Genomic DNA, 13,567 nt, shown 5'->3' with positions numbered 1-13,567 from the left:
GTGCGCTGCCCAGGTGAGAGGATGGTAGGCCCGCCCTAAGGTGGTTACAGGAGGCAGGGATCCACACCGGCCACACCCAGCTGCTCACACGGACAATGACAGTACCCCCCCTTCAAGGGATGCCTCCCAGCAGCTGGATAGCCTCGACCCAACCTGTAACAATCAGAAACAAGAGAGCTGACAAGAATGAAAGACCTGGGGACCCAGGCGTGCTCTTCAGGGTCGCAACTGACCATGCCAGCGGACTTCCAGGATCCTTCGGACTGTACAGGGCGGATGACCCTCAACAAGCTGGGTGGGTAATGGGGGGTTGGCCGGAGGGCACAACGGACTCGTGAGCACTGACTTTACTCAGGAAAAATGGAAGGTAGGACGGATCTTTATGGCAGCAGGAAATTTCAGTTTGAGTGTGGATGGAGAGATGACTGTGTCTACCTCATAGGGTACAATGAAACGGGATACAAGCTTGCCAGTCACAGACCTGAGAGGTACATCCCTGGTGGAAAGCCATACCTTTTGTCCAGGTGTGTACCTGGGTGCCGGTGTGTGGCGGTGGGCTGCGTAGTACCGCTGGTGGGCAACTCCACCCAGGGGAGAAGGCAGCCGGGTTTGTGAGCGTCTACACAACAGAGGTTTATTCCAGTTCTTTTTTTTTTTTTTTTTTTTTTTTTTTTTTAAACCTGTCCCGTTTGGTTCTTTTGCCATCAGAATTGTTGTCTAAAGGCGAAGAAAGATGCCCAACGGATTTACTTTACCAAATGGACCATCCCAGCCTTGCCGTAATGGTCCATTTGATTTACCTTTTATTGTTTATTTTATTTTATTTTATTTTTTTTACTTGCTAGATACGGGACAGGGGAAAAGAAAAGGGAGAAAGAAAGAGGGGGGAAAAAACAAAACAAAAAAAAAACAGCGGAGAAGAGGGACGGGGAAAAGGGCAAAAAACAAAAACCAACAAAATAAGCAGACAAAAAATACATATATCGATCACCTGGATCACCTGTTGAGAAAGAAAAAAGAAAACAAGCAGAAGAAAACGAGAGTAATAGAATAAACAACATCACAATGATATATGGGAATATAACACTAAATACTTAATATTAAACATTATTGTGCAGCACGTAAGATCGACAGCGCACAGTGTGCTTTGAGGTAGGAGCCAAAAAGGGTGTAGTTTGTGTGTGTGGTCACCTGTGTGTACACCTGTGAGCATGGACGCGCTTGTATTTAAAAGGTTCCTTAATGTAATGATCTGCTAGAGGGTGTGGGGGGCCACAGTCCCATCCTCCAGGGCATGAAGCAGGTATGGAGGAGATCAAAACTCCAGACATCCAGAGGCCCCCAGAACACAAGAGACCAAGGAAGACCAACAGAGGGGCAGCCGCGCCACTGTCCCAGAAAGAGCTGAGGAGAGTCCCAGATGAGGGATCACTCAGCAGCCGCGGAGCAGAAGCCAGGGGGGGTTGCAGTGACGTGCCCGTGAGCTCCGCCGGCAGCCAGCTGTGCCTGAGTGACCGAGCCCCAGGCCGAGAGGCCGAGGGCACCCCACCCCCGAAGTGGCCCGAGCGAGCCCCAGGTTCCAGGCCCGGATAAGCAGCCACCAAAGAGTGAGCCGGTGTGTACCCGGACGCCCACCCCCGGACACAAAGAATCACCAACGCATCGATGTCTGAGGGCGTCTGCCACCGGCAGGGGAAGTGGTGGGGGGAGATAGGCCTCCAAACCTTGGAGGGCCTGAGATGTCCCCAGAGAGGTGGCGTCTGATACCCAACCTGACATATAGACACAGACATACAGGCACACTCAAATACAAACATCCATTCCCACCCTCATGCTCTCATAGGCAATTACTCCACACTCAACCAACGTGGAGACAGACATGAAGAGACGCTGTACACACAATCACACTCCCCAAGCGTACTCTAAGAACCGGGTCTAGGTACCCTTGCCCCTGGAGGGGGAAACTGCACCCAGACCCAGGTGGTGTTACCCTTTTCCCTGCAGTGGGGAGAAGCAGACTGCCCCGACTCCGCAGCAGCAGGGAGGCCCCACACACCAGACCCCAGTCGGACGGCCAACTCCTCCTCCTAGCCCCCCCGCTCCAGCAGGCCGCAGAGACCGGGGGTGTGAGAAGACTTCAAACCTCCCTCTACCCGCTCATATGTAGTGTTGATGTATATGTGTTCTAAGGTGCATTTAAAACCCAGGAGGGCATGGAGCTACCTGCCAGAGCAGCAGGTAAGCGCATAGCCCCTCCTGATAGCCCTCAATGTCTACGTGTATTTAAAATTGAGAGGTGGGCAACGACGCCAGGGGTGCGGTGTACACCCTGATGGTAATTTGGAGTCCGTGTTGTGAGCCCACCCCCAAGATCCTATATGTATGTGTTATGAGAGTGTGAGTAATGTGAATGTCTAAGTTGTGAGATAAAATTGAGGCAGAGGCAGCCAGAAGGGGACAGAGGGGGGGGGATGCCTCCTCTGCACCCTGGTGACACACCCCTACCCCAAGGCCCTACATGTGTGGGTGATTGTGGTGGAGCGGGAAGAGGGAGGCAGCTGGAGATGGGGAGGGAAGAAAGGGAGGGGCAAGTGACCCCTCCCTGGGGCCAGCTCCCCCGCTGACCCCAGTAGGCACCCCCATGCTCTGCAACCCGCCAGGGAAAGGGGGCCCAGGCCCATCCGGACCAGGGCCCAGTGCAGCAGCGCCGCCCGGCCCCACAGAGCCCGGGACAGCCCACCCGACCCCACTACAGAGAAAACTGCACCCACCCCATCATCCACTCATCTTCCAGACTACACAAGACAATAGACGCCCAGGCTGAGATCTTCCTCCACCTCTCCTATATCTCCCCCTCCTGCAGAGAGAATTCCTGAGGAGAGGAAAGCTCCTGCAAGATGTGACAACCTCCCCCACCAGTTGAAGAGTCCCCCAGGTGGCTCGATGCACCGGCGGCGCCCTGCGCCAGGACTGGGCCCCCATATACCCACCCGCCCACAACCCCAGCAACACACCAACCAGGACCCGAGCCCCCGAGGCCCGGCCAGGGCCCCAGCCCAGAGACGGAGCGCCCCCAGAACCTCACGGCTGTCCCGGACCCACCCAGGGGCAGCCAGGCTACCAGGTCAGTAACCCACGTCCATCAGCACAGACCCTCCCCTAGCCCCGCTGCACGCAGCCACGAGGAAACCGTCACCTAAGAGCCAACAGAGCCCTTAATTGGCCATGACCGCTACCCCGGGTTGAGCCCCCCAAGGAAGATGCTCCTGGGGAACCCCCCGACGCCCTAAGCCTGTCCCTACCCCCACACCAATCACAACAGTGAAGGTGGGACCAAACTATGACCCCCCACCCCCACTAGGTGATGGAGCTGATCAAAGGAGCCCAGAGCAATTGATCTGATGTGGTGGCAGAGGCTGTATCAAGACTAATGTAATCTAATAGATAATTTCTATACTGGTTAGAATTAAGATTATTTTTATTTTTCCAGTTCATGAGGACTGTTTTCTTGGCTATGCATAGGGCAGTGAAAACCATGTGGGCTATATTCTTTTCTGAAGTGACATTATCTAAGCTGCCCAACAAACACACTAAAGGAGAAGTTGGAATGTTACAGTTTATTCCAGTTCTTAATTTAAACGTTCAGTCTGGCCGTTGGTGGTCGTTGGTGATGTCTGGAACTTGGGTTTACACGGGCCCCAAGCGCTGTGCAGAATGAATTCCATACCTGAGACACAAACTGCGGCCCCCAGTCAGAAGTGATCTCGGACAGGATTCCATGGAGCCTGAATACATGGTCTACCATGAGCTGGGCTGTCTCAGCAGCTGAGGGGAGTTTTTCCAGGGCCACAAAGTGAACTGACTTGGAGAATCTGTCAATGATAGAGGATTACTGATTTCCCAGATGAGGCCAGTAAACCGGTGACAAATTCTAATGCTATGTGAGACCAGGGACGTGAGGGTAAAGTTAAGGGTTTGAAGAGGCCTGCTGTGTTGAGGTTTTGCTGTGGGCACAGGTGGAGCAGGCAGCAACATACTCCTTTACATCCTTTTCTACGGTCCTCCACCAAAAATGGCGTTTTATTAGCAAGATGGTTCTACGACACCCCAGGGTGACCTGAGAACTTAGCAGTGTGGACCCATCTCAGAACCGCAGCACGAGCTGCTGAGAGGACATACCAGCGACCCAGGGGACCAGACCCCAGATCAGGCTCATCTTGCAGAGCCTGCTGGATGGTCTCGTTAATCTCCCAGGTTTCATGGCTAACAACTCCCGGTCTCCTACATTATAATTTTGCTCCGAGAGAGAGAGAAGAGAGAGAGGCAAGAGAAAAAGGTGCATGCCTGTAACTTGGCTTTAGGACCTCAGTATTGTGACAAAACAACCCCAATCCCTGAATCTGAAGCATCTACCTCTATGGTGAAAGGCGTAGTGGAGTTTGGATGAATAGGGGCTGAGGTGAGTAGATGTTCCAGTCTTTTGAAATTGGCCTCAGCCTCTGGGTTCCAGAGAAAAGGTTGTTTTGTGGAGGTGAGAGTGGTGAGGGGTGCAGATACATGGCTATATTTTCATATGAAGCGGTGATAGAAATTGGCTAATCCAAGACAGCGCTTGAGGTGTTTACAGGACGTTGGGGTATTCCGCCATGGCTTGGATCTTGGCGGGGTTCGTCTTCACCTGCCCTTCTGCAAGAACATAACCAAGAAAAGTCACTGAGAGGGAGTGAAATTCACGCTTTTTAGCTTTAACCTAGAGTCGGTTTTTCAGCAGGCGCTGTAGGACGGCTTGGACGTGAACTTGGTGTTCCTCTCTATTCCTGGAAAAGATCAAGATGTCATCCAGATAGACAAGTACAAATTTGTTTAGAAAGTCTTTTAGTACATCATTGATCAGAGCTTGGAATACTTATGGTGTATTTGTGAGTCCAAAAGGCATGACTAAATATTCAAAATGGCCCAGTGGTTTCTTCTCCCGGATGCGGATTAGATGGTAAGCATTGCAGAGATCTAGTTTTGTGAAAATGGTGGAACTGATTAGCGGGAGGGGGTATTTGTTTTTTATGGTTATTTCATTGAGGCCCCTGTAATCTATGCATGGCTGAAGCGTCTTATCCTTCTTTTCAACGAAGAAAAGTGTGCGGTGCCTCTGTGTTGCTGATCACCTTGTCAGATACACATTTTCGAAGACGCACATATTGTGGTCTTCCTGTCAGGTAATTAACAATCCAGGACACGAGAGGCATCCACCTGCTTCGTTGTCAGCTTATCACCAAGCAGTGTCAGCCTGATGGTGTTGAATGCACTGGAAGTTGAAAAACATGACTCTCACAGTGTTCGCCAGCTGGTCCAGATGGGCGTAGACACAATTGAGCAGATAGATGATGGCATCCTGCGCTATGAGGCAGCGCTGGTAAGCAAACTGAAGAGAATCCTTATGTGGCCTCACAATAGGTCGGAGCTGGTCAAGAATGAGTCTTTCCAGGGTCTTCATGATGTGAGAAGTCAGTGCCACAGGCCTGTAATCCTGGGGGCCAGTGGGACGTGGTGTCTTTGGTACAGGAAAGAGGTATGACGTCTTCCACAGCACTGGGACCCTCTGCAGACTCAGACTCACTACCCAGTCTTTGGGTGTCTTATTTCAAGATGTTCAAAATGCAGGCTGCAAAGAGACTTGACAAAGGTGGCCCAACTGAAAGCAGGATCACAGAGGGTTTCTGAGCAATGGTTGTGTGGAGTGAAAAGTGTTGCAACACAGTGGTTTAGCTGAAGGAATGTGGCATAAGTCAGAAAACTGTTACCTGACTTTGTTCACTTGCACACTACTTTCCAAGGCCTGTTGGGCTCCAGGGTAAAACATCTTGTCTGGAATTATAGGCAGCTTTTTCCTGCATCTCTCAGATGCCGAGGGGACTAGATAAGCTACACTTACTCTCTTGCCAAGATCAAGTTAGAAACTAGGGATTTGCATATCTAGTCAACTAGCTGACTAATTGTTGCTGTTGTTACTAGCTAGTACCAGAGTTAGTTGTTTAATCTAACTGTTAAAATTTTAATTGATGTAAAATGTTTTCATATTATATTAAACGGTTGGTTTGTTTTAAGTGTTCTTCATCCTCGCTGTCTGGACTATAAGGTGTAATGTTGATAATTCACAATGTGCTGTGCAGCACAGCGGCATGATTCATGATTGAAGAACGTGATTAATGGTTTAAAACACCTTTGTTATTAGTTTTTGACATCTTCCATTAAACAGTTCTCAAATGTAACTTAATATCTTAGTGTTTCTTAGTTTTAGACTACACGGTTAGTCAACCTTTTTTCCCACATGTAGTTGACTAAAAACCTAGTTCTTATTAGAAACGTCTGGAGCAAAGTATCAGTCAAGGGTACCAGTAGTAGTAGAGGTATCAGTAGAGTTAACATAAACAACCAACTCATGAAGGTGAGAAGATCAGTATTACTGGGTGTCAGACCGTTTGATCAGATTGCATGCATCGCCTACGTCGTGCGTGGGACTTTGGTATTATGGCAAATCTTCAGCATGTGAACAATGGATAACCAGGTATTGCACACTTTCTTTGTCAGTCAGCATAAAATAAATTGAGCCATATTTTACTTCATTTAACTAAAAATTGACCGACCTTGTTGTAAAGCAAAGGCTTTGTTTTTCACTGTCTTGACTCGAGCTGAAGGATAACCTATCCCTTAAATTTGAGCTATTAGGGAGAGTCAGTAGCACACTGCTGTAAAGAATGAGTGAGTTCGATTCGTAACACCAGATAAAATGAAAGCTACAGAGCAACAATTACAAAAAGGGAATGTAACATAGTTATCATTTATTATGTTCTTTGTGTTTTAAAAAAAAAGGAAAAAAAAACATGGCTATTTATCAAACTGCTAAATACTATGCCAAAGTGGCATTGTTGTAAAAATGTTTGCATTCCATTATTACTGTTTTCTAGCACGTGTTATATATTATAAGAACGATTTTTTACTCTTTAGGTGTGATAAATAAAACAAAAGTTCTGAAATTTTGGTGGAACCGAACTATCGTGCCCTTCAACAAGTATTATCCAGAGTCCCGATTTTGTAGTTTTTTTGTATATTTGTCATACTTTATGTTTCAGATCATCAAACAGTTTTTACCCCTCAGTGGTAAAAAGGTTAATGGAATATAGTCATCACCCTACTGGACACTCAGCTGTGTGAACGGGATAACTTGAGAATGAGGGAATGTAGGATTTTTAAATTGACACCATGAATGCATTTACTAAAAAGCTCAGACAAGTTTGTATCTTGGTGAACGGAGATCAGGTGACCAGAGGTCAGGTTTTCTGAAATCTCGTCAACACCATAACTCGGGAAAGAGGTCACCTAGGATTTTCAAATTGATGCCATAGGTCTATCTCTTAAAAGAGGTCTAGTTTTTTAACAATACACTGTTTTTAAATGATCTTTCATTTATCAAGCTGTCCACACCTGCCCTTGTTAAATCACGAATTAACTATTATCAATCACATTTTTGGGACGGCTGAGTTTAGTTTATCTGATTACTGTCAGACCTGTGCAATCAAATAATCACTTAATTAGAACCTATGTGACAAAGTGAAGTAGACTAAAAGATCTCACAAAGTATATAATATCATGCCACAATCTAAAAAAAGAAAGAGACTGGGCAAAAACAGCAACCATGGGAGAGTTCCAATGTGGAAAAAGTAACATTTTTGTAAAATTTGAGTGGCATTACATCTCAGCACTCAGGTTATGCAGGATGACAATGATGCTAAAGACACCAGAAGGTCCACCTCTGAATGACTCAAAAACAAAAATAAAGCTGTTGGAGCGGCCTCCACTGTCAAGACTTAAGTCAGATTTAGATGCTTTGGCATGGCCTTAAACAGCCTGTTCATGCTCACAAACCCTGCAGTGTGGCTGAATTTAAATAACTTTGGAAAGAAAAACAGGCCAAAATTCCTCCACAGGGATGTGCAAGAATGATCGCTATTCATCACAAATACATGATTGCAGTTCTTGCTGCCAACCAGTTATAAGGTTGTGCCACCTTTTTACACGAGGCCTGGTGGTTTGGGTAGCTTCCCCCCCCCCTTTTAATAAATAACATGATTACTTGGGTTATTTTTATTTTGTCGAATATTAGAATTTGTTTGATCTGAAACTTTTAAGTTGAACAAATATGCAAAAAATTAAGAAATTGGGAAGGGGGCAAATACTTGTAACTGTATGTATCTGCACTACAAAAGTAGTGCCCTGGTTTCAGATGTATAAATTTTCTCTCTCAGCTCAGTTCAGTGTGTTTTCTTATTGTATGGATGTATTCTTGTAATGTCATGATAGTGATGTATTAAGTCACTGTAAAGTGTTGCATATTCCTTCTTTTTCTTTCCCATTCCATCGTTCAAAGCAGCATTCTCACCCAGACAGAGCAGTCGGCCTCAGCTATGCCATTTTATTACTACAACAGAAAGCAGTAAGCAACATATTCACAGAATGAAAAGAGCTGAACTCCAGTCCTGACTCTAAAATGCTGCAGTGTAGGGACCAGCCCACCATGAACTGTTGTCACTGCCTACTGCTCATCCAAAAGTGTGTGTGTGTGTGTGTGTGTGTGTGTGTGTGCGTGCGTGTGTGTGTGTGTTTTCCATAGCCATACATTTTTCACTAACTGAAAGAAAACACAACAATATTAGCGCCTCCTCTTTTAATACTTCTTCATTCTCCATCTTCTTGTGTGTCTCTCCCTTTCCTATATGTTGTCTGCTTTTGTTTCCTCTGGTGTGACTTTTTTCTGCGTACGTTTGTCTGTTTATATGAATGTGTGTGTGCATTTATGTATGTGCTTGATCATGCCTGTGTTATTGTGTGTACATTTGTGCATACCTCTGTATGTGCTTGTGAAAATGTGTGTCTGTATGTACATGTGTGTAACCTGTATATGGGCGTGTGCGGTGTGTGTGTGTGTGTGTTTCTTTTCTCTGGCCAGGTGAGAAGGTCATGCAGGATGATGAGTTCACTTGTGACCTTTTCCGCTTCCTGCAGCTGCTCTGTGAAGGACACAACTCAGGTGTGCATAAGTTCTCTACAGTGAATTTCACAGAAAAATGGCTGAACATTTTAATTTGTGAAAATTTACCAGTACTCTCACAAAAACATTTCCACTGTTTATGGCTAGATCGTTAATGGGTTGAACCATGCTTTTAAAGAATAGTAGATACCTTAATGCTTAATGTGATTTTATACATGTCAATTACTACTGGTTATTATGGATGGACTTGTAGTAGAACCAACAGTGATTTCTAAGACATAGCATGGGGCAAAGTATGACATAGATTTGAACTGTGAGACATACTGTATTTATTCAGTTGAACACATTCTACGCAGAATTTTATGGTATCTTATTTCAGACTTTCAGAACTACTTGAGGACTCAAACGGGGAACAACACAACTGTTAACATCATTATCTCCACTGTTGACTACCTTCTAAGAGTTCAGGTCAGCTTCTTTTACTCACTACTGACAAACATTTCTCATACAGTTTAGACTAAAATAAAAAAGAGGGAATACTGACCACTTTCCTAAAGAACAACACCCTCACTCTGGCCCGCAAAGGAAAAATGCAGGAACGATCCATCTCATCAGCACACTTTCTGCACTCACTGCCATAGAACTGAACCACACAGCTAAAGTCACAGAAAGACGGGTAAAGCTATTGAAATACAGCAGACTGTGAAAGTGTCTGCCTTTTATGTCTCCATTTCATTGAATTGGAAGGTCTTTCTTTAAGGTTCAGTGAGTTCATCTGATTTTGAGAAAGAATGTTTAGATGGTGTAAATGGTCATTACAAAAAAATACATGTTGTAGAGGTAAACAATATTTTGGTAGCTGTTTTGATTATATGTTATGAGGGTTAATGCCAATAAATGACTTTTATAACTTGTGCTTAGATAGCAGCTCAGCTGATAACATACTACAAACAAGTTATTGACTCTTGTGAGTTCAGTGTAATTGGTAAAACTATTACATAGTTTATTTAGCTAAAAATGTAATGTTTTAATTAATATTATTATTGTGATTTCCTTTTATTTCTTTTTTGAATACTACTGCTACTACTTTGCCACAAATAAAAATCAAAATAGCCCTCTCATATTTCTTCTTATCCTCCTGCTTCATTCTCCTCCAGGAGTCCATCAGTGATTTCTACTGGTATTATTCTGGGAAAGATGTGATTGATGAGCAGGGCCAGCGGAATTTCTCCAAGGCAATAAATGTGGCCAAGCAGGTTTTCAATACCCTCACTGAGTACATCCAGGTAAGGGCATACAATACAGTCACCAGTGTTAAAATGAACATGAAACATTACATGTATAAAGGCTAATTTCAGTGAGGGTCAAAAATTGTCTATATTTAACGTTTTTCTTGCTGGATTTAAGAAATAAGTGTTTAGAGCCTGTTTAGCGCCATCTTGTGCCAGTACAAAACATGATGTCACTTGGTTGGTTTAATGCTAACAGGCTTATCTCAGTTTCTGTTAGCTAATTAGTGACAAAACTCATACCGCAGAAACATTAAAACGATAAAGCAGCCAAAGGGGATCACTTTACCTTGGTTGTAAAGCTGGAGTACCTCAAGGCTCCATACTTAGACCACTTTTATTTTCTTTACATTTTAATTACTAACCCAATGTCTGTCATAACATCAATACCCAGCTGTATGCAGATAATTCTGTTATTTTTACATAGACAAAGTCCGATATGGAAGTTTATAAAAAACCCACAAGAGTGATGAACTATATTCATGAGTGGCTTACTAAGTCATGTCTATTATTTAATTAACTGCTTTTCTCAAAGCTGATTTTCTCAAAATGACCAACATCAAAATTATTCTCTAATGTTATTCTGAAAGGAGAATTTCAGATTAAACATGCATTTAAATATCTTTGTGTTATTATATATTCCAACTAAGCACATATCTAAAATTATTAATTTTAACCTACACAATGTGGAACAAATCAGAAAATGCCAGAAAATGCAGCTAGGGTGCTTCTCTATTCTATGATTTGTTCCTCGTATAGAAACTGTTTTTCTAATTGGCCCTTTTCCTTCCATCATTGTCTCAGACTTCAGAAGTGCTTCAGAAAAATGACCTTTTGGCTAATTCATATTTATGTTGATATGTTCATCTTAATATGCACAGTCCCATTTAAACAAATAAATTTAAAAAAATTAAAAAATACACGTAGTCATTCATGTCCACTTTAAATCACTACTATACAGTCATGTTATAGGTACTAAGTCATAGAGTTTATAGTTTGTTTTTATTTTTGTTTTTTACTGTAGTGACAGCTGTTGCTTAATTAGAAGTAAAAATTTGGAAAACAAGCAGACTGATAAACCTGCGATGATCTTCCCAGCATTGGGGCAGTAATGGGAGCCAGTGATCTGTAAAAATAAATAATACAGTTTCATATTATGTCCAATAAAATGGACAGTTTTAAAGTCACATTCATTTCGTGAAAAAGCTTCATTTGAGTCATTTTCTGAGGTTGTATCTGTAAAATACATTCACACTTATTAATGCTTTTCTAGGGTCCATGCACCGGCAACCAGCAGAGTTTAGCCCATAGTCGACTGTGGGATGCTGTGGTTGGCTTTCTACATGTTTTTGCTCACATGCAGATGAAATTGTCTCAGGTACGTAAATTTAGTGATGGGTGTTTGCAGACTCAGGCTCTGAGATAATGATCAATGCCACTAGACATAACACAGTTGGCAACTTGTGGATTGTTTATCCCAAGAATCCTTTTCATTATATTCTATAAAAACAAAGATCACTCATAAATATCTCTGATTCTCAAAACAAATCGAGACACTACCAATATCTATGCTTCAGGGTATTATTGGCCAGTGATGTGAGTCTAATGTGATAGGCATTATATCTGAACCAAGTCTACCAGTCAGTCACAAGTTTAGGGTCATCTGTTCTTTCAGTTACAAACTCTTAAAAATCAGAATAAATTATGTCTCCCTTTAGTTTTAGAACATGTTTTCCTGCAACTTCAAGGCTGGTAGTTTTGCTGGTATGTTGGTTCCTTATTAGCGTAGCCTGAGATCCATAACCAGAGCTCTCTTAGCTCTTTCAGCTATTTCCTTTCTTATCTCAGGTGTCCGTGTTTTTTCATGCCAGCCCCATAGCTTTAGCTCTACATGCCTAATCTAAACATCTAAATGTGCTTTATATCAAATTGCTTATAAATAATTATAGCTATATCTTCAGTACAACGGTTGATCATCATTGCAGAACCCATTTATATGTGGAGGAGTTTATAACAAGATATGTGTTACCATTTTAAAAGAAGAAGAATTACTCATTTCACTAAGTAAGTTTTTTAAAAAACTTGCACTTTGCCAAAATAGCTTTACTGACCAAATTCACCCAACAGCACAAAAGCATTAAACTGATATGTATAGTGCCTGCTGAGTTGAATCATGGTGAAGTGTACCAAAATTTGGGGCCAAAGACAGGAAACATATACATCTTAGCACTTCATGTTAGACTTTTGACTGACCACTGTCATTCCATCACACTCTTTGCTACTTTTTAACACATCATGAGCACATGTGGCTGCTGAATTCTTTAAACATTTTATGTTATTTTAATTTATTTTGCCTCAGGACTCCAGTCAGATCGAGTTACTGAAGGAACTGATGGATCTGCAGAAAGACATGGTGGTTATGCTGCTGTCTATGTTAGAGGGTAGGTTTGCTTTAACAAATCATCCTGAAAGAAATAATAGAAATACAGGTTTGGGTATTGAAATTCATTATCTCAGAGGTGTCTCAGAGGTTAGCGGTGTCACGGTGTTGCAGAAGTGCAGTTCTACAACATTTTCTACAAAATGATCGTCCTCCCAAAACTAGTTTAAGTGAGGGAACATTGCCGTTAAGGGCATTACAAGTTACATTTTGTTACAGTACCTTGTGAATAAATACACTGAACATCTCTGTGAAGCTTGTCTTCTTTGTGAAATTGAATTTCTTCTGTATGTTGCCACAAAAAACAAGGTAACTAGTTCTGTGTTGTTGTTGTTTTCTTTTCTTTCTTTTTTAGTTCTACCACAGTGATCTTAGGGAACAGAGTGAAGAAACCACAAATGTGTGGTGGTCTTAGTGTATTCTTAGGTTGTAAATGTGCTGTTTTGTCCTGCCAGGTAATGTGGTGAATGGGACCATTGGAAAGCAGATGGTGGATATGTTGGTTGAGTCCTCCAACAATGTAGAGATGATCCTGAAGTTCTTCGACATGTTCCTCAAACTGAAGGACCTGACCTCCTCAGATGGGTTCAAGGAATATGACCCTGACGGAAAAGGCACGGCTCTGAAAACATGTGGACAAAAGAACTGTGTCAGAGGAGGTTTAAAACTCTGCAGCTATTGAATCAGTTATTGATTCCACGCACCTTAGCACTCGGTGATCCCTGCTCTGCAACTTTATGTCACTGCAACTGTCACTTTGTGGCTGACTTGCTGTGGTTTCCGCTTTACATTATT

The 13,567-nt window shown here is 43.2% G+C and overlaps 1 protein-coding gene across 6 annotated transcripts in view; it reads left to right on the top strand.

The window, feature by feature from the left end:
• The window catches only part of LOC134632897 (ryanodine receptor 2-like), a 274,812-nt gene that overhangs the window by 225,636 nt on the left and 35,609 nt on the right, over positions 1–13,567 (top strand). For all 6 annotated transcript variants that reach the window (XM_063481767.1, XM_063481763.1, XM_063481765.1 and 3 more), the window contains 6 exons: positions 9,002–9,082; positions 9,423–9,511; positions 10,201–10,329; positions 11,606–11,710; positions 12,692–12,773; positions 13,228–13,386. In XM_063481767.1, the coding sequence (XP_063337837.1) occupies positions 9,002–9,082; positions 9,423–9,511; positions 10,201–10,329; positions 11,606–11,710; positions 12,692–12,773; positions 13,228–13,386 (645 nt within the window). The remainder of the gene's footprint in view (positions 1–9,001; positions 9,083–9,422; positions 9,512–10,200; positions 10,330–11,605; positions 11,711–12,691; positions 12,774–13,227; positions 13,387–13,567) is intronic.

This window comes from Pelmatolapia mariae, linkage group LG8 (genome assembly GCF_036321145.2).
Source record: "Pelmatolapia mariae isolate MD_Pm_ZW linkage group LG8, Pm_UMD_F_2, whole genome shotgun sequence".
Taxonomy (NCBI): domain Eukaryota; kingdom Metazoa; phylum Chordata; class Actinopteri; order Cichliformes; family Cichlidae; genus Pelmatolapia; species Pelmatolapia mariae.
The sequence above is the reverse complement of the archived record's forward strand: the minus strand, read 5'-3'. Positions and strand labels throughout refer to the sequence as shown.